General features: G+C 41.1%; 1 protein-coding gene across 9 annotated transcripts in view; it reads left to right on the top strand.

Annotated features, from left to right (window-relative positions):
• LOC147030532 (inactive dipeptidyl peptidase 10-like) overlaps positions 1-13,766 on the top strand; it is a 780,352-nt gene extending 766,586 nt beyond the window's left edge. For 7 of the 9 annotated variants that reach the window (XM_085874668.1, XM_085874669.1, XM_085874667.1 and 4 more), the window contains 6 exons: positions 2,593-2,647; positions 3,008-3,107; positions 7,162-7,220; positions 11,938-12,010; positions 12,294-12,367; positions 12,538-13,766. In XM_085874668.1, the coding sequence (XP_085730794.1) occupies positions 2,593-2,647; positions 3,008-3,107; positions 7,162-7,220; positions 11,938-12,010; positions 12,294-12,367; positions 12,538-12,714 (538 nt within the window). In that variant the 3' untranslated portion in view covers positions 12,715-13,766. Of the gene's footprint in view, positions 1-2,592; positions 2,648-3,007; positions 3,108-7,161; positions 7,221-11,937; positions 12,011-12,293; positions 12,368-12,537 lie in introns of those variants that run through there. The other 2 variants (XR_015056434.1, XR_015056435.1) reach the window with 2 other exon arrangements.
• Positions 13,767-20,222: the final 6,456 nt, after the last annotated feature.

Genomic DNA, 20,222 nt, shown 5'->3' with positions numbered 1-20,222 from the left:
AGGTTTACATGGTACCTGTAGCAGGTCACAGATCGAACCTGACCTGACAAAAATGTCAGGTCAGGTTTTGGGGATTGTTTTGGGGATCAAATTTAAATTTGATATATCCTTAACCTGAATGTTGATTATAAGGAAGAGAATAAGGAATATTTTAGTCTTAGTTTGAAGTCAATTAAACCATTTTTGACGAAGTTATGGCCGTAAAATGATTTTGACCTTTTAAGGTCACATAAGGTCAAAGGTTATGGTGTCAAATGAAAGCCAATAAAGGACTTTATATATGTTTTCCAGAGTAAACACGCATATTCCTAACCTTTTTATCCCCCCCCCCCCCGGAGGGAGGGAGCGGGATATTGTAATTGTCCGGTTTGTTTGTTCGTTTGTCTGTCTGTCTGTCTGTTAGCAACTTTACGGCAAAACGGCTTTAGCAAACACTATCAAATCGGTCAAAATTACAAATTTTCCATTATAAATCAAAAAAGGTTAGGTATATGCGTGTTTACTATGGAAGACATATATCAAGTCCTTTATTGGCTTTCATTTGACACCATGACCTTTGACCTTATGTGACCTTAAAAGGTCAAAATCATTTTACGGCCATAACTTCATCAAAAATGGTTTAATTGACTTCAAACGAAGACTAAAATATTCCTTATTCTATTCCTTATAATCAACATTCAGGTTAAGGATGTTTCAAATTTAAATTTGATCCCCAAAATAACTTTATGCCTTAAATGGGTGGGATTTGTTGTGCCTGGCACCACTTGTTTGATCTATAATGGAAAATTTGTAATTTTCACCGATGACCATGACCCCCAAAAATTTGGACCCTACCGATCTTCACAAATATGCATTTTCACTATAGGAATGGGTAGGATTATAAGTGACAAATATAATAAGGTTCACTATAAGCTTAGTTTGAAGTAAATCAGATCATTTTTGACGAAGTTATGAGCGAAAAACGATTTTGATTTTTTCGTGACCTTGACCTTGACCTTTGATCCAATTGGACCCAAAAGTTAATGGGGTCGTCCAAGGTTCATTACCCACCTGTGGATTAAATTTGCTAGTGTTGGCTAAAGCCGTTTTGCCGTAAAGTTGCTCACAGACAGACAGACAAACAAACAGACAAACAAACCGGACGATTACAATATCCCGCTCCCTCCCTCCGGGGGGGGGGGGGGATAAAAAAGGTAGCTCCAGTGAACGATATTGCTGAGGTTGTTTGCATTGATCAAATTCTCCCGAAGAGTACTTGACTGAATCGGGAATTGATTTTTTAATATTTTTTTTCGTTGCCCGATTTGAACGAAACTTGATACTGCACACCGCAGGAGAATGGTGAGTAAGGTGGGCCGAAAATTTTTGCGCTATCGTGTACTGTTTTGGCTGTATTTCGGGAGCATACATACATACGTACATACATACATACATACATACATACATACATACATACATACATATATATATATATATATATATATATATATATATATATATATATATGTAGGTAGGGAGCAGTATATATATATATATGTACACACAAGATGAGAGTTTTAGTAATATATAAATGTGCTGCTTCCTTGCTTGATGCTCAGCATTTAAAGGATATAGCATGAGGGGTAAAAAAAAATCCCAAAGGTTGGCATCCATAGAGAGAGAGGAAATTCCTCCTTGATTGGCCTGCTGAGAGTGCTTTGGGAAGTGAAGTCACTTACTCCAATCTCATTGGCTGTTTGTGTGACAGTCACGTCTGATGTTGTCTCATGTACCTTTCTGCATGTGTGTGTGATTTGCATCACAGCTCCTCCACGAGCCTTAGAGCCTGTAAAAATAAGTAAATGTCAACAACATGCAAGATGTCACAGAACAGACTTGATGCCTTCTTTGTGATACATCGCTGTGTACAACTTGCTCTTGCTTGAAACTGTCTCAACTTCTCTGAATTTTTATTTTATACTTAAAGATAAAATGGAACCAGCACCTATCACAATTGCCTTGGGGTAAAGCTCGTGTCCCTTTTTATCATTTTTAATTACTATTCTCAAGTACGAACTCTCCTGACTATGAGTTGTTCTTTAGAAACCTAATTTTGTTTTGTTATTGCTTTGTGAACTGTCAACTTGATAGTACATTGCTGTTTCGATGTGATCGACCACCTGCTTCACAAACTGCCTGAATGCACTCATGCTGGTGAGAGAGCAAAACTTTTTGCATAGCTGAGCTACCAGTGCAAGCACAGGAAGGCGAATTTCGTGAATAGGGCTTTTTTCACAAGCCAGAGGTGTATAAATACTCATAGCTATACGAGTGTTAGCGTCCAGTTTGTGCACTGCATATCCAGCTGTGAAAAGTGCCATCAGCCTTAGAAACGATTCGGCCAAAGAAGCTCGATGTCTGATTTTAGGTTCAGCACGGCACTGCAAGATAATAAAAACTTCCCTTGGTGTTTGTGGAAAGGGTGTCAAGAGCAATGGAAAGCGGTTTTAATGAGGCTAGAATAACGATGATTTAGCAGGACAGGGAGGCATGAGTCCTGTCCTGTCTTTGAACTATATATTCTTAATATTTGCTTCACTATGTATTCTACAGGTCACTTATTGCTCTTCCCTACATTGACAGCAGCCGTGTTGGCATCTATGGCAAGGTCAGCATTTACAAATTATTTACAAAACAATGTTGGTTTGAGTTTTGGCCTTGAAAATCACATAACGTCACATTACATATAACATACTCCATCACTTGTTATGGACATTATAATGTGTGAATTATTTTTCAAAATAAATTATCAATGCTTTTTTCTTCCTTACTTTCCATGTCTGCTGCAAGTACTGCATATTCTTACAGTAATTTATTGCAAAACTTTATTATGCTGTTTAATGTTTGTGGAAGCAAATTTTTTTTGAAATAATCTTCAGTTACATATGTTCCTCTTTGCACAGTACTTTTCCTCTCCCTCTCTTTGCTTGCCACCTGTGTCTGACATTCATTCTCCATGTCACAACAGGCATACGGAGGTTACTTAGCTATATCTACTTCGGCAGCTTTGGATGGGGCAGCTACATGCGTCGGAGCCGACTCGCCCATCTTTGATCTCGCCTTGCATGGTGCATCACAAAACTTTATCTGATTCAAGTATATCTTGTGTTGGATGGACCCCACTACTACAATGAAAGAATGACACTGGCAACCTATCAACCAATGCACAGACTTCATGTCTGTGTCAGGTCATGTCGTCAATGAACCAACATAACTAATCATGGATGCCTCATATTCACTTATCGACGTCGTTAAACACATTAAATAATAAATAACCATCATTATGTTTTAGTTATGATTTTAATTTTTACCTCGGCCATAGAAGGTGGATGGCGGTTATGTTTTCGCCACCCCCCCCTGTCTGTTTGTCTGTGAACAGGAGCAGGATATATTTGTCTGTACTCTGTGAGCAAAACGATATATAGCATGAAAAATCACTCAGTGACACTTGGCAAAACGGAACGGCACTCGGGAGAGCGCATATCTCCGCCAGGCTGAACAGTTTAAATTTTGTATGCCACTGATCGGTCTGATCTGAATCCAGACCTTAACCAAAATAGAATCAGCTCATTCTTGTCACCGAACCAACTTTTCCACCTCGTTTTGTCACAAGTCATCCACAACTTTTCGAGATATCATGCTCCACATAGTTTTTGGCCCCGTCTCTCAATGGTGAAGAATCACTTGAAAAATTCTCGAATCCACATCCGGATTCTGATCTTCACCAAAATCAAATCAATTAGTCCTTTTCACACACCTAACCTGTCCACAAAGTTTTTGTGGAATCCATCCATAACCTTTTGAGATATTGTGCTATATATCGTTTTTGGCCCTCTCTCTCAATGGTGAAGAATCACTTAAAAAGTTCTCAGATCCGGATGTGGATTCAGATCATCACCAAAATCGATCATTGCTGTCCTTGGCATCAACAACATACATAAAAAATTCGGAATGAGTGATTGAAAACTGTTGCCAAAAATCGTGCGACAAACAAACAGACAGACAAACGCTATAGACCAACATCCTTGGCAAAAAAATTTTTTCGCCAAGTCATGACATCTCAAAAAGTTATCAAGGGATTCAGACGAAACTTGGTGAACAGGTTGGATGTGTAACATGGACCAATGATAACATTTTGGTGAAGATCCGTATGTGAGAAAAATTTATAAGTGATCCTTTACCATTCGGAGATGGGGCCAAAAACGATATACAGTACAGTGTAGGATGTTGTTTTAAAAAAGTTGTGAATTGGTTATGGCAAAATGTGGGGGATGTGTTGGGTAGGTGACGAGAACAAGCTGATTAGATTTTGGTTAAGAGGCTGGATCTCGATCCAGACATCATTGGGATAGAAAATGTAAACTGTTCAGCCTAGTGGAGGTATGCACTTTTCCAAGTGCCTTACAGTTTTTAGAATGATTTACAACTTGCAGTCCAGTAATGCAAAGAATAATCTTGAAAATCTGAAGAGCAATTTCAGCAATTCGGTCTTGTTAAGTCGAATTTGATGAGATTAACAGTCAAAAGTGAAAGATCTTTAATCTCTGAGCTGCTCAATATAGGACTCCGACTCACTTAGATTGTGTGTGGGGGTAAGTGGGAGGAAATGTCGAGGTAAGAAATTCTGCCATATGTGTGTACATATTAAATAGATGGCCCCTTGATTTCCAAAAATATAATTGATAGTCATAAACTCTCTCCATTTATGGTGGGCCCACTCATAAGGAGGAAGAGGAAAGCTTTAAATACATTCCTCAACACAAGAACGGCACTCGGTAGAGCGCATACCTCCACCATGTAATATCTGATCCACAAGAACATATTGGGCCCAATAAATTTTTGAAATATCATGACATATAATCGTTTATGGCCCAATCTCTCAATGGAAAAGAATCACTTTAAAGATTTAAATCATTCTCGTCTCCAGATCCTGATTCGGATGATAACCAAAATTAAATCAATTCTTCTTTGTTACACACCCAACCTGTCCACCAAGAAAAAAATTCTTCTTAAAAAAATCTAGATCTAAATCTTCACCAACATCTAATCAATTTGTCTTTGCCACACACCCAACCTGCCCACCGAATTTCATCTGGATCCATCCACAACCTTTTGAGGTATCCTGCACACAGACAGACAAACAAGAAAAAGACGTCGCGCAGAGCAAAATGCTTGCAAAATCCACCCGCCCCCCTCCAAAGGTTGCCATGGATACATCAAATTGTTCATTTCGGATCCGGATTTTGGATCCGGAACTATGAGTAACTTTGACTTTTAAGATTAACATTTACAATGTTAATCAAAACTCAGGTCAATCGGATGAAAACTGATTATTTTTCAGATTGAAATTGATGATTTTAGAAGTATGACCTTAAGTTGACCGTTGACCTTAAACTAGTTGCTTTCCCAATTCTGTGATGGACTATGCAAATTTGTTCAAATTTCAAGTCAATTGGATGAAAAATGACGATTTTAGAAATACGACGTCAAGATGACCTTTCACCTTTGACCTCAAAATCAATAGGCTTCTCAGTTGAGACAACCTCTACAACTTAGTAAAGTTTCGTGAAGATCGGTTTTAATCTGTGAACTGTAGGTGATTGACAGACAGACAGACATACAGACAGAATAACAAAATCGACTGATTAATATACTTGAAAAGTCTTCGATTTTGCAAGTAACAGATGGACAGAGATGGGGTGAAAACATAATGTCCTTCATCTTCGGTGCCGGAGGTAATAACAGCAAATATGAAAACGTTTTCAACATAAAACTTTATTTTTTAACTTTTTCTATCTTCCGTGACAGGCACCCTCACTATAATATTGCATTAAAGTTTGTGGTGCACTGTTGTCCAGAATATTACAAAAGTATACCTTTATATAAAGCAAATGCTCCTGCCCAGTGTGAGAAAGAAATTACACATGCAGTTTGAGAGGGTTAATTTCAAGTTTAGGTCTGCTGTCCCATTATCTTTGGTAATGTAGTGTAAATATGGAGGAGGTTGCAGGATGCTCATTACATCATGTACCTTAGATGTGAGAAATTTGGTGAAATACAAACGTTCATTATCTGGAAGAATTATTTTAAATATGATCACGTCACAGAACCTCAACATCATGGCAACAGGCGTGGAGCTTGTTTAGCTTTTTAAATGAGTTTCAGAGAAGCTGAATGTGTGTTTAACTCAGGAATTCCGATTGCACTACTTATAGCTGACACAATCGCTCTATAATTCCTAGCAGGACGTTACCACTTGTCATTCAACGAACATGGCATAGAGCACTTACATGTGGGAAATAAGCATGTTCTACAGAAGTGTCTACCAGTGAGAATCTTTCAACGTTTTGTGAAATGGTAAAGAAAATGGGATTCGGCCGATATTAAGTAAGTGCAAATGAATTGGGAAATAATGAGCATCCCAGGGATACAAAAATGGTTTAACAACACTCACACACACTCGCTTGTTTTATTTCCCCTTTTGTCATGCCTCAGGCTAATGGATAATCTTATGTATTACCTTAAACAAATTATATGTGATGGAAGGTGAATCATACTAAAGTACACAATTTGGTATCTGTCTGTCTGAGTGTATTTTTTACCACAATACATTTGGTCATTACTTATCCAATCTCAACCAAACTTGATAGGAAGACTAAGAGTCACACAATGAAGGCTGTAGCGATTTCATTATCCACCTTCCCTGAGGGGGTTTTCCGCTTTGGGCAGAATCCGTGTTAAGGTGTATATCTGTGTTCACAAAGCTAATTGTGGCGTTTTTTTTTCCAAAACCACTTCTAATAACAAAAGTAATAACAACACTTATGATAATAACATAATATTAATGTTATTGCAAAACAACATTAACACTAATAATATCCCCTCTCCCCAATGGGTTTTTCCTCCTTGGACAAATGCCATGTTAACGCTTATAAATAGCTTATTTTGAAGTTTTGGGAGCAACCCCAACCAGAGGTAAAAACCAAAGCCGAGATTACTGTTATCTATATACCTCAGAAAGGACAATGACTCTTCCTGCTGCTCACATCCAGAGTGGGTGCACTACTTATATAAAATGACTAACACTTCTTATTCTTCGTTTTTTTTGGTCCATGTGTGCAGCATCTGCTTTCTCAGAGAGATACCTCGGCCTGCCCGCCACACAAGCAAAGGCTTACAAGGTAGAATTTGAGGAGTTTTGCATGCTCAAATCAGGCTTCCTACAATGTGTATGCACATACAGTATATAATCTCAGCATAAAGGTATCCCTTTTTATTACATCACATGACCTTCAGTCTATCTTATCTATGACTAGCAAATACCACCTGTCACTTTGCTGAATGGAATACCAAAAGAGGGAGGAAAGAGAAAGAGGAGAGATAGCAAATAATACCAAAGCTGACCTTGCCATGATATTCAAAATCTACCCCCTGAGAGATGAATTCATCAATATGGCTGAAATAAGTCATGCTATAGATGTTTATCCTCATCACTATGTAATGAATCTGGGGTGTGTTCGGTTACAAAGTTTCTTGTAGAACGCTCGCTAAGTGGCTTAAGCACTCAAGCAAGCACTCCATTAGAAACCGTTGATAAGAATTGGCTGGCTTGGCAAGTGCCAGCTAGCTAGCTGCTTGATAACTGAACACATCGCTGGACATCGTGACATCATACAGTACATACTTTCAAAACACCGACAAAAGGATAGCTTTTTAAAGATTTTAAATATTAATCATGACGAATTTCGTTGTAATGAAAACGTGCCTTATTCAGTTTCAAAATGTACTGCACACAAACTCGGAGGTGATGTTGAGTGCACGGAAGTGGACATGTACGTTTAAAAGTGAATGTGTACAGAACTTATTTCAAGTTTAAGTGCACATAATTAAGAACTCTTCAAAGAAGAAGTATAAAAAACAATCTCTTGGGAATTTCCCCGGCCTCCCAACAAATAAATTACGTACGTCTCTAATGTTTATTTACTTCACATAACATGTGAATTACATGTCCATGCACATGTGAAATACAGTTTGTTTATAAATCCTGTACCTGCACACTACTTTGCCTTGAAAACTTTGGTGAAAACAGAAGAAAAAAAAATATTAAACACTTCACTGTTTTCTTTTCTCTGCATTATGAGAGTGTACCTTCGTTGGGTGGTATATAATAGACCGCTGCCACAATCATTCCAAACAAAGCATGCATTACCTCGTTTCCTCTGCATAAGTTGCACTCAAAATGTACCTTTGTTTCCTCAAAACGGTTCCTTTATTTAATGGTGGAAGACGCATTGTTCGACAGTCTTCAAATGTACACTCGAGACCAATGAAGCTTCAGAGCTATGCGGAGCGAAAAAAAAATATGGCGGAGATTTCTGGGCTGCTTGAGGGTAAGGCAAGCCCTGGCTAATGGGCAGTGCTTGTCACACTGGGGGAGAGGGGTGAAGGCGTGGCCTGTAGAACAGGCAACGCTTGTGGCACAGACATGAACTGCCTTCATACAGTGGGGAGAACAAGTATTTGATACACTGCCGATTTTGCAGGTTTTCCCACTTACAAAGCATGTAGAGGTCTGTAATTTTTATCATAGGTACACTTCAACTGTGAAATACGGAATCTAAAACAAAAATCCTGAAAATCACATTGTATGATTTTTAAATAATTAATTTGCATTTTATTGCATGAAATAAGTATTTGATACATCAGAAAAACAGAACTTAATATTTGGTACTGAAACCTTTGTTTGCAATTACAGAGATCAGACGTTTCCTATAGTTCTTAACCAGGTCTGCACAGACTGCAGCAGGGATTTTGGCCCACTCCTCCATACAGATCTTCTCCAGATCCTTCAGGTTTCGGGGCTGTCGCTGGGCAACACAGACTTTCAGCTCCCTCCAAAGATTTTTTATTGGGTTCAGGTCTGGAGACTGGCTAGGCCACTCCAGGACCTTGAGATGCTTCTTACGGAGCCACTCCTTAGTTGCCCTGGCTGTGTTTCGGGTCGTTGTCATGCTGGAAGACCCAGCCACGCCCCATCTTCAATGCTCTTGTTGAGGGAAGGAGGTTGTTGGCCAAGATCTCACGATACATGGCCCCATCCATCCTCCCCTCAATACAGTGCAGTCGTCCTGTCCCCTTTGCAGAAAAGCATCCCCAAAGAATGATGTTTCCACCTCCATGCTTCACGGTTGGGATGGTGTTCTTGGGGTTGTACTCATCCTTCTTCTTCCTCCAAACACGGCGAGTGGAGTTTAAACCAAAAAGCTCTATTTTGGTCTCATCAGACCACATGACCTTCTCCCATTCCTCCTCTGGATCATCCAGATGGTCATTGGCAAACTTCAGACGGGCCTGGACATGCGCTGGCTTGAGCAGAGGGACCTTGCGTGCGCTGCAGGATTTTAATCCATGACGGCGTAGTGTGTTACTTCTGGTTTTCTTTGATACTGTGGTCCCAGCTCTCTTCAGGTCGTTGACCAGGTCCTGCCGTGTAGTCCTGGGCTGATCCCTCACCTTTCTCATGATCATTGAGGCTCCACGAGGTGAGATCTTGCATGGAGCCCCAGACCGAGGGAGATTGACTGTTATCTTGAACTTCTTCCATTTTCTAATAATTGCGCCAACAGTTGTTGCCTTCTCACCAAGCTGCTTGCCTATTGTCCTGAAGCCCATCCCAGCCTTGTGCAAGTCTACAATTTTGTCCCTGATGTCCTTAGACAGCTCTCTGGTCTTGCCCATTGTGGAGAGGTTGGAGTCTGATTGATTGAGTGTGGACAGCTGTCTTTTATGCAGATAACGAGTTCAAACAGGTGCAGTTAATACAGGTAATGAGTGGAGAATGGGAGGGCTTCTTAAAGACAAAACTAACAGGTCTGTGAGAGCCAGAATTCTTACTGGTTGGCAGGTGATCAAATACTTATTTCATGCAATAAAATGCAAATTAATTATTTTAAAATCATACAATGTGATTTTCAGGATTTTTATTTTAGATTCCGTCTTTCACAGTTGAAGTGTACCTATGATAACCAGAGTTGGTGTCAAAGCCACCTAATGCTCACGTGTTTATACATTTATCATTTTTAAAAGACTAGTCTAATAATATTTTTTAAAGCATTGCAGTGAAGTCTGATCCAAATAATTTTAAAGCAATATATGTATTTGTATATTGTAATCAGTAACTTGAGGGGGAGCACTCGGGAGAGTGCAAAACCTCCGCCGCCAATACTGCTGGGTCACTCAAGTGAACCTTATATCTTATTCATTAAATGTCAACAGTGCTGACAGAGTTATAGTTCTTTTCTCCAACATTTTTTTTTGGGGGGGGGGAGGGTGGGGGTTGGAAATCACTTAAAACATGTAGAAATGCAAAAAAAAAAATTTTCTCTTACAATTTTTTTTGGGGGTGGGGGTTGGAAATCACTTAAAACATGTATAAATGCAAAAACAAAAAAATTTTCTCCAACAATTTTTTTGGGGGTGGGGGTTGGAAATCACTTAAAACATGAAGAAATGCAAAAAAAAAAATTTTTTTCTTACAATTTTTTTGGGGGTGGGGGTTGGAAATCACTTAAAACATGAAGAAATGCAAAAAAAAAAATTTTTTTCTTCAACAATTTTTTTTTGGGGGTGGGGGTTGGAAATCACTTAAAACATGAGGAAATGCAAAAAAAAAATGTTTTTTTCTCTTTAATTGCTTTTAGGGGGGTTGGAAATCACAAAATATGTAGAAATGCAAAAAAAAAAATTTTCTCCAACAATTGGAAATCACTTAAAACATGCAGAAATGCAAAAAAAAAATTTTTTTTTTCTCAACAATTTTTTTTGGGGGGGGTTGGAAATCACTTAAAACATGTAGAAATGCAAAAAAAAATTCTCGAACAATTTTTTTTGGGGGAGGGAGGACCAAGTCCAAAATCTAATGGCATGATCCTTGGGCCATACTTAACCCCCCCTCCCCCCCACCAAGTTCCGTCGAAATCCGTCCAGGAGTTTTTCCGTAATACAAAAAATTTAACATTTTCACGCTCACGCTCACGCCGGGGGTATCGCTATAGCTCTGTTCTTCGAACAGGCGAGCTAAAAATTACAGACCTCTACGTGCTTTGTAAGTGGGAAAACCTGCAAAATCGGCAGTGTATTAAATACTTGTTCTCCCCACTGTATGTGTGTGTGTGTGTGTATATATATATATATATATATATATATATATATATATATATATATATATATATATATATATATATATATATATACATACATACATATATATTACCTGGTATCAGCCAATGCTCTGATAAAACCGCAGCAGTGTTTTGAATCCAAGGCAGGTTCCTGAATAAATCTCATGTCAAAAACTGCTATCATGTCCATGCTTGTGACAGTCTATCAGGAAGAAGGTAGGCTGTGCTGACTGACCCAAGATCATTTGTTTTTTGGATACATAGTCGAGGCTCATGAAAGGGAGAGAGAGAGAGAGAGTACACTAAAAGGATCAGGATGTAACAAACAAAAACAGGATGCAAAACACGCATGTATAGGATGGGCAAGATGGATACAGAAGGAAACTCCAAGGAGGGAAAACGAGAAAATTGGAAGGAGGAGAGATTTGCATGGTGTTTGTGGGAAGGGGGATTAACAAGGGTAGAAAATATCATGGTTTTGGATTGGGGACAATCTGAGATGGTTGTGAGTAGCTGTCTTGAAGACCTGGAGCAAATAATTAGATTGAATGAGATTCTGCTGCTAATTGTTGAAATCAGTTGGTGCAACCTGCAGAAGATGAGAGCAAGATGTGTTTGCAATAGTTTGACATGTCTATTGCAAAAGACAACACTGTCATAATCTTTGTTCTTCTCTCTTTTCTTTTGATATCGACAATTGTCGCCATTGTCATTGCAGGATGCGCAACTGGCTGGGCACCTGGGTCGGCTTGGGAATGCCCACCTTCTGATTTTACATGGAACTGCAGATGGTAATTAAGCAACATGTCTCTCCAACACAAAATATACAACACGTAATTGCTGTGAATTTTTAGCATAACTTCAACCATGTAACCCCTTCGAGGTACAGAGCATTACGTGTAAGAGGAACAGTGTGAAAACCACCTAGTTATTAGCTTCACTTACTCTGTGACACTTTTGCTTAGCTCTACTTATTGTCTGCAGAAAGCCGAGTCGTGTGTGTTAATCACTGTACAGTGTTGTCGCTTTCTGAGTGTTTTATGGATTTCCGGTGCTGCTTGTGTGTGGACACAGAGAAGGTGCATTTCCAGCATACAGCTGAACTTATTTCTCACCTTATCAGCGCAGGAGCAAATTACAGTTTGCAAGTATGTTTTATTTTGTGTAACAACTGGTCCAATAACCTCTAATTTTCTGAGACACCTCAATTATCGTAAAACAAACCAACTCGCTTCAAAACAAAACTTGATTTTCATCCGTAAATTTTTTGCCTTATAATTCTGACATTCTGTCTGCTCACCCTTTTTTCATGTCTTAGGTTTTCCCTGATGAAGGACACATTATTCAAGGAACAGCCGCCTGCCTTCGTCGAAGACGCACACTTCTTCAATACTTTTCAGACTGCTTCAGGCCAGCCAGGCATCCAGTCCCTCAAAGCTTTTCATCAGATGATGATGATGATGATCGTGATGATGGTGATGTAGATGAAGACTAGAATGTTTCTCTGATCCTTTCAACGGCATTCCTATCTTTTTTGGATGCAGATGTGACTGCTTGCTGGAAGTCATGTGGTGAATTGGCTCATTTGTACATGGACACTGGGTGACCATGGACTCTGTGTCTCAACGACAGGCATCAGCTTCCTGGCAATTTGGCTGGCAGAAATGAAACTAAAGATCATCATGGCCAGCCTCTGGGACAGAGTTGTATCTGAGAGCAAAGCTGAAACAGCTGATGGATGCATTTATTATATGGACACATTTCCAGTTTAATTCAGGCACATGGCCCAGTGAATCAGAAACTATTCCCCAAGATTATAAATTTGTTTACCCTGGCACATACAGGTACCATAGACATAGCAGTTACAGCAAGAACAACTATGAAAAACAGCAGTCTTGCTTTAATATGCATGGTCGTCTAGTTGTGCCAATTCAGCGTGATGTCGGTGTGAATATTGCCATTATAAACATGATTCTTACTATCCTATAGACTATCTCCATATTATAAATAGTGTACATGGTTTGAAAGTCACATTGACCCATGTCCCAGGATTATAGAAGGCATTTATTATCATTCTCTCTGGAGAACATACGAGTTGAGCAACCTGTTGCTACTGAATAAGAAATGTAAATATATTTTATTCATCATGAGAACTTATTTATTTGGCAACCAAAATGACTGCTGTATGTTACTGCTTTATTGATACCAGTATAACTTTTGTCACCTCACAACTCTCTTTTTTAATCACCATTCTACTTTGATAACACATGGTCCAGAAAAAGGCCGCCAAAGACAGTCTCAATCATTTACTCTGCTGTGAAATTTTGCTTTGGTTTAGTACACCATGTTAGCATCCTTATTGAAGTGATGCTCAAACTAATTTTAACAAGGACAGACATGGACATGTGACAACCTGTTGGCAAGCCAGGGTGTGCAAGGCAATAGTTCTGATGCCTTAAAATTGAACATCTTTAATTTGATCATTCTGCTTCTGCATCAGTTACATCTTACAATCTCCACTATAAAAAATAAACAACAAAAAACGAACACGTGATTGTTGTTGATTTTTATGTGACGTCATGGGGCACAGCTGAGGTGCAAACCACTGACAGAGATAAATGATGAGTATTTACATGTCCATTTCATTGTGACCAAAGGATGTAATTCTGTGTCATGACAAATGTTTTCACATAGGGATCCAACTAGTAACAATCTCTATACCGGGTATGTCCACCTCCAGCAACAATCGTCATCACATTGAACATATGAGCACTTGAACCTGAGCCCAATGACTGACATTCCACACCCAAATCGGCTCCTGATCCAGCTCATCGAGGGTTTGTAGCTGTCTTGGCAAGGTTTGAACGTGACGATCAGTGATATCGCAGAAATGTTCAATTGGATTTAAATCTGGTGAGATGGCAGGCCACAGTGTCATGACATTAACGGCATTGACAAGAAGGCTCTTGGTTTTAATGTCCCTGGTAGCAGGAGCATTATCGTAGCTAAACATAATTCCTGGACCATGTTCTTGAAGGGGAAGCAGCACATGTTGCTGTAAGATCTCATTAATGTATTGATCTTACATCAGATTGACATGGATACAGATCAAATTGGTGTGAATATCACCCCACATCATCACACTTCCATGTCCAAAATTTTTGCCTTCCTGGACATAGACTGGAGCATATCGCTCATTGCGTATTCCGTAGACACATGCATGGCATTCATACCTTTCAAGGAGAAACTTGGATTTGTCATTGAACATAACACTTGCCCGTTGCCTCCATGCCCATTGGACATGCTGATTTGACCACTGCAAGCATGCTTGGGTGTGTCACGGTGAAAGTCTTGGATGCTGAACAGGACGACAAGTACTGATCCCTGTATTGCGGAGATGCCTCAAGATGAGGTTCACACTTATCGTGTGAGGTCCAGGAGTGTGTTTGTAGTACTGTGGGCAGCTTCAAACCGATTGCTAAGATTGGTCGTGTGAATGTATCGGTATCGTTATCCTGCGATGTCCGCATCTTAGCAAATCTCTTATTGATCCATTGCCTTGATAACATATTTTCTGAGAAACACTTCCTCCCACATTAAGAGCTTTGCAACATGGCTAATGGAAGACCCTGCTTTAAGATGTCCGATGACTTGATTCCTCTCATTTTGTTACAGACGCGGCATTGTAATGGATTGTTAGAATGTAATCGGTGTGTTTTTTGGATGAGATACACATGCTGGGGTCACGGAAAGACTGTTTGAAATTTGCTCAGAATGCCTCAAATCACCAATAAAAACCTAAGAGTGCATGAGGCAATTACATTAATTGCCTCATCCAACAATTATTGCATGAGGTAGTTAAGTTGTGGAAACTGGCAATGCGGTGTTCTGCACATCCCTCGTGCCAAAAATTAACTTGGAATGAATGCTGGATCAGTGCTTCAACAATTGCATTATCAATTATATATGTTCATTTTTTTATGGCGGAGGGTATATAATCTTTCCTCTCTTCAATCCAATTTATTTGTGTAAATAATTAGAGCCATGCTTTGTTTTCCCTTTTTCATAATTCAATAAACAGTACCATATACCAGCAGCACTGTAGAATGTACTGTACTTCTCTATCGTGTTTATCCTAGGTCATCTCCGGCTGTGCAGGTTACAGGTTCTCCATGCTCTCGGAATTACTGGTGATCAAGTGTAGAGAAACCTCCCTTTTCCATTTGGCTTGAGCGCATATTTTTGGCTGTGACATCATGGAGAAGTGACATCAGCATAAACACTCATCTCACCTCACTCAATAAGGAGTATCATTTAAATGATAACAAAATGGCCTCATAGAGTTGTAATAAAAACATAGGTTGTCCTTCATTGAAACACTTTTGAATAATCTCTATCTCTTTTGTTAGGGTGTTTTTTGGTGTTACTGTTACTGGCAAAAAACCGTCTCGAAAGTCTTCTGGTCTCCAAAGCCATATGATCCTGAACAAGGTTGGGAAAGAAATGATGAGGGTGTTTTGGAGCCAGTGTGGTCTTGCGGCCCAGTACTTCCCCCTACCTTGATACTTTGTTGAGAAGACTACGGAAGAGATGGAACAGTGTGATGATGACATTGAGGAAGAACAGTCCAGCCAAGATAGTGACTATGAAGAACTTCTCAGTGATAACGAAGACTAGATTAAAATATGAACATTGAGACTTTTGGCAGTTGTAATAATGTTTCAACATTAATTAGTTGTGGGCCTGCGTATTATAGTTACTCGTTAACACACGATCTCCATATAATGCATATTGCCATATCAATTAGTAAGGAGTGGAAGTGAAAATACCAAGAGAATGATACATACACTGTATTTCAGGACTCATTAGAACATGTAAAGCCTTTTACCATAACAAAAAGGCAGAGAAAACAAATATGTGTCAAACTGCAATTTCACAGGAAACTTATTACAAAAATTCATTTTTTTTTTCAATATTTTCGGTATTTTTGCAGAAAGGGTTAATGATGTTGTACTGAAGTTAAATAATTTGTTTTAGTTTTAAAAACTGCCTTTACATGTACACTTTCCTTCAAGCAAAGTAGAATCCAAAAGATTCATTCACTTAGGTGCAGGGTGGATGACAAAGAGGATGGGCGTGAAATTTGACTTAATGGCCCTTTAACGTGACCTTTTGACCCCTGATGACGTCATCGTTGCCCTAATTGAATAATTGACGGGTTCTTCTGATAGTGCAGGTCATACCCTTTCCAATGATACCTAATTTGTACCTGTAACTAATTTCTTTCTATGCGAAAAGGTCCTTTATATTACCCCTACCCCTTACTTTTGCGTCCCAAGAAATCCAAGATGCCGGACAAAACAACGGCTCAACGACCCACATGGGACATTTTTTGGAATGGGAACAAAGGAAATTCTGTTCCCACACACCTCAGGGATTGTAAAAATGCAGGTTGAAAAATGTATCATGGGGGTGCATGGGACCCCTATCTTCCTCCTCAACTATAACCGGAAATTGCGTATACAGTTGTAAACAAGTTATAGGTAAAGTCAGAAGCGAATGTAAGGAGGAATACTACGTTCGCTTCTAGTATTAATGCAATGCTGCTCATAGAGAGCTCGGCGTTGTTGTTGTTGTTGTTGTGAAGGTAATGTTGAGGTCATATAATTTTTTTCAGATGAGATCCTGTTCTAGGCGGTGTAGTTGTCGTTGTGAAGGTAATGTTGAAGTAATATTTATTTTTTTCAGATGAGATCCTGTACTAGGCGGTGTAGTTGTCGTTGTGAAGGTAATGTTGAAGTAATATTTATTTTTTCAGATGAGATCCTGTTCTAGGCGGTGTAGTTGTTGTGAATGTAATGTTGAGATAATATTTTTTTTTTTCAGATGAGATCCTGTTCTCGGCGGTGTAGTTGTTGTTGAGGGAATATTTATTTTTGCAGATGAGATCCTGTTCTTGGCGGTGTAGTTGTTGTTGTGAAGGTAATGTTTAGGTCATATTTATTTTTCCATAGCAAAAAGACTTTAATTTGATATATTTAAGAAGCGAATGTAAGAAGAATTCTATGTTCGCTTCTCGGCTTTGCCTCTTCCATATAAAAGTACATACAAAAAAATGAGAGGGGTGGGTGGTGCGACGGCTGCACACATACTTGATTAAAGTGGTGTCGGACGACATGAAAGCATTTCAGAAGATGAAGGTGAGCCTGTCGTCATCGCGAGGGGGAAAAATATCCCCGTTCACAGGAACATTTTCGACGTGATGTTGAATCCGTGGACGTCAATAATTGTTCCATATTACTGTATTACCGTAGTTAATAATTTCTGATGCATTTGAGATAAATCTACAGTTCGTTGTAATCTTCAAGTATTGCAGGCCCGTCGCTGGGGGGGGGGCATTTTGGTGGAATGTCCCCCCATGGCGCATCTGGTGCCCCCCCCCACTTGTACGCCACCCATTTATGCCCTGTTGCACCCTGTGAACAACTTAGTGTTTAAGGACGAGCGCCCACCGTGAACTTGCTGTTTAAGAGTTCACCTGTGTGAACTAAAAGCCTTATTCCAGATGTTCAACATTGTGAATAATAAGGCCTTCTTGGATAAACTGTTCTTTAATAATATCCTTCTTTGAATAACAGTCAAGAGATAAGTGTGCGCTTCCCAGCGCATCTCCAAATGCAATTGGCAAGACAATACAGTCCAAGACCACAAGATAAAAGATAATAACACAAGCACCAACGCCAGGAGCCAAGACCTTGTGTCGAATGTCGATGTTGTGGGTGGTTATAAATATCGTGGATCATTTAGTTTTAAGGAATAGCTAATCAGCGTATTCGATATGGAGACCCTATTGAGCAGGTTACCTGATTGGTTGTAAGTTAGGTATAAATTGTGCTGTGTCACGTGGTTGGGTTTTCGTATATCATGCCTCGCCCGCTAGGGGTGGCAGGAGTGTACTTCTGGTCGCGCAATAAAGCGGAGTCGATGCTGGCAAGCTTGCTTCTCGTGTTCCACTGCACCTCGTACACTCTAGTTGGCGACGAGGATGGTTGAATATGGACTTATGCCCGTTTTCGTCGGAGACGACTTCGAATTGTTTTCGGAGCAATTGGAATGCTATTTCCACGCAAACGATGTGGTCGACGAGAGCAAGCAGAAGTCGATCTTGCTCGCTTTGCTTTCGCCGGAGCATTATCGACTACTGCGTGATTTGGTGGCACCGAACAGGCCCCGGGATGACGGACTGTCGTTTCGGGACATTGTGCAGAAGATGAAAGCACACATGGCGCCAGAGAAGTCATTACAGCTCGCTCGATACCAGTTCGATCGCTTCTCGAAAGGGGCAGAGGAACGCGTCGCTGATTTTGTGGCGCGGATTAAGCGTTCTTCCGTGGCCTGCAAGTTCACGGCGGGGGAGCGTCCAGCTCGGCTCAGAGATCATTTTATTGCTGGTTTACGAGATGCGAAGATGGTTTCAGCGGTTTTACGGCTGAAGGGTGAAGCCATTACATTCGACTCGGCGGTCAGCACGGCTACAGCGGTCGAGCAGACTCGCGGGGATGTTCGAGCCATCACCGGCCACGTGGGGTCGCGAGCACCCCGGGACGCGCGCACGACCTTCGATGCGGGTCGGACGTCGCCGCGCGGCCGCGCGTGCGGAGGGGTGACCCCGCGGACATGCTTGGGATGCGGAGGTCGACACCTGCGCCGTGCGTGCCCGTATAAAGGCAACGTGTGTTTGAATTGTCACAAGGTGGGTCATTTGGCGCGTGTGTGCCGTGGGGCGCCGGCCGCCGTTAAGGTCATGGACGGCGATGTGCGAGGCGACTCGGGGCGGAACCAGCGGCTGTTGATGGGCCTGTTTTCAATTGGCCCGGCGGCGGCGCGCCCGATGACGGTGGAAGTCGAAGTGAACAAAACGCCGATCACGTTCCAGGTCGATACGGGCTGGCGAATTGCATGGTGCGGACTGATGGTGGGGATGTGTGGAAGCGGCACGTGGACCAAATGCATGATCGCTGTTCAGCCCCCCCCCCCGCACCAGTGTGACTGGGCCGAACGATGTGGGACCCCCACCGGTGATGTCGCCGGCACCTGACGTTGTATCGCCGGGGCTGGTTGGGCCGACGCCCAGGGGGTCTTCGCCTGATGCCGTCCTACCCGGGGACGTCGGGCAGGCTGGGTGGTCGGGGGTGGTTGGGGTGGCGGAAGGTGCGAGTCCGGCGAGGGTGTCACCTCGGCCGAGCCGGGAGGCGTCTGAGCCTGGACTGTCTGGCGGCGCTGCCCGTCCGAAGCAGGTCAGGGTGCGGCCGCGGTACTTGGAGGATTATGAGTGTTGATGGGTTTCAGATGGTCATGTTGTGATTGTCCGTTCATCGTGTGACGGGTCATTTTTACGAGGGGAGGAGTGTGCTGTGTCACGTGGTTGGGTTTTCGTATATCATGCCTCGCCCGCTAGGGGTGGCAGGAGTGTGCTTCTGGTCGCGCAATAGAGCGGAGTCGATGCTGGCACGCTTGCTTCTCGTGTTCCACTGTACCTCGTACACTCTATAAATGTAATACAGTCATAATATGATAATATGATTAAGGAAAAGACATAAATTTACATAATTAAAGATGAAGTGCACGTGCACCACGTGACCTTCACAACCCGTCAACCCTCCATCTTACAAAAGTAATGTGGTGAATTGAAGGCCGTGACGTGTGACCACGTGATGCCCGGCTGGAGCACAGAAGAGATAAAGCTGAGGTTCGGCTCGGCCGCGGGGTTTTGTCCCTGGGGCATTGCCATTGTATGTCGCCGGCTCACTTGGTGCTCATTGAATGGTGAGAACACTGATTGATATATAATACTGATTTATTTTGCGGTGATTAGTTACGCGTGTGTACCTTACTGCTTGTACTCCGTACTGCGTTTGTATTTCCTGGTGTGCCCGTAGAAGCGGCTTCAATCAAATGGAATAAAGCCTAAACTCTGAAGGTTCTTCTCTCGCTTTCATTTCA

Source organism: Eptatretus burgeri, chromosome 3 (genome assembly GCF_056783735.1).
Source record: "Eptatretus burgeri isolate ZD-2024b chromosome 3, Ebu_testis_v1, whole genome shotgun sequence".
Taxonomy (NCBI): domain Eukaryota; kingdom Metazoa; phylum Chordata; class Myxini; order Myxiniformes; family Myxinidae; genus Eptatretus; species Eptatretus burgeri.
The sequence above is the reverse complement of the archived record's forward strand: the minus strand, read 5'-3'. Positions and strand labels throughout refer to the sequence as shown.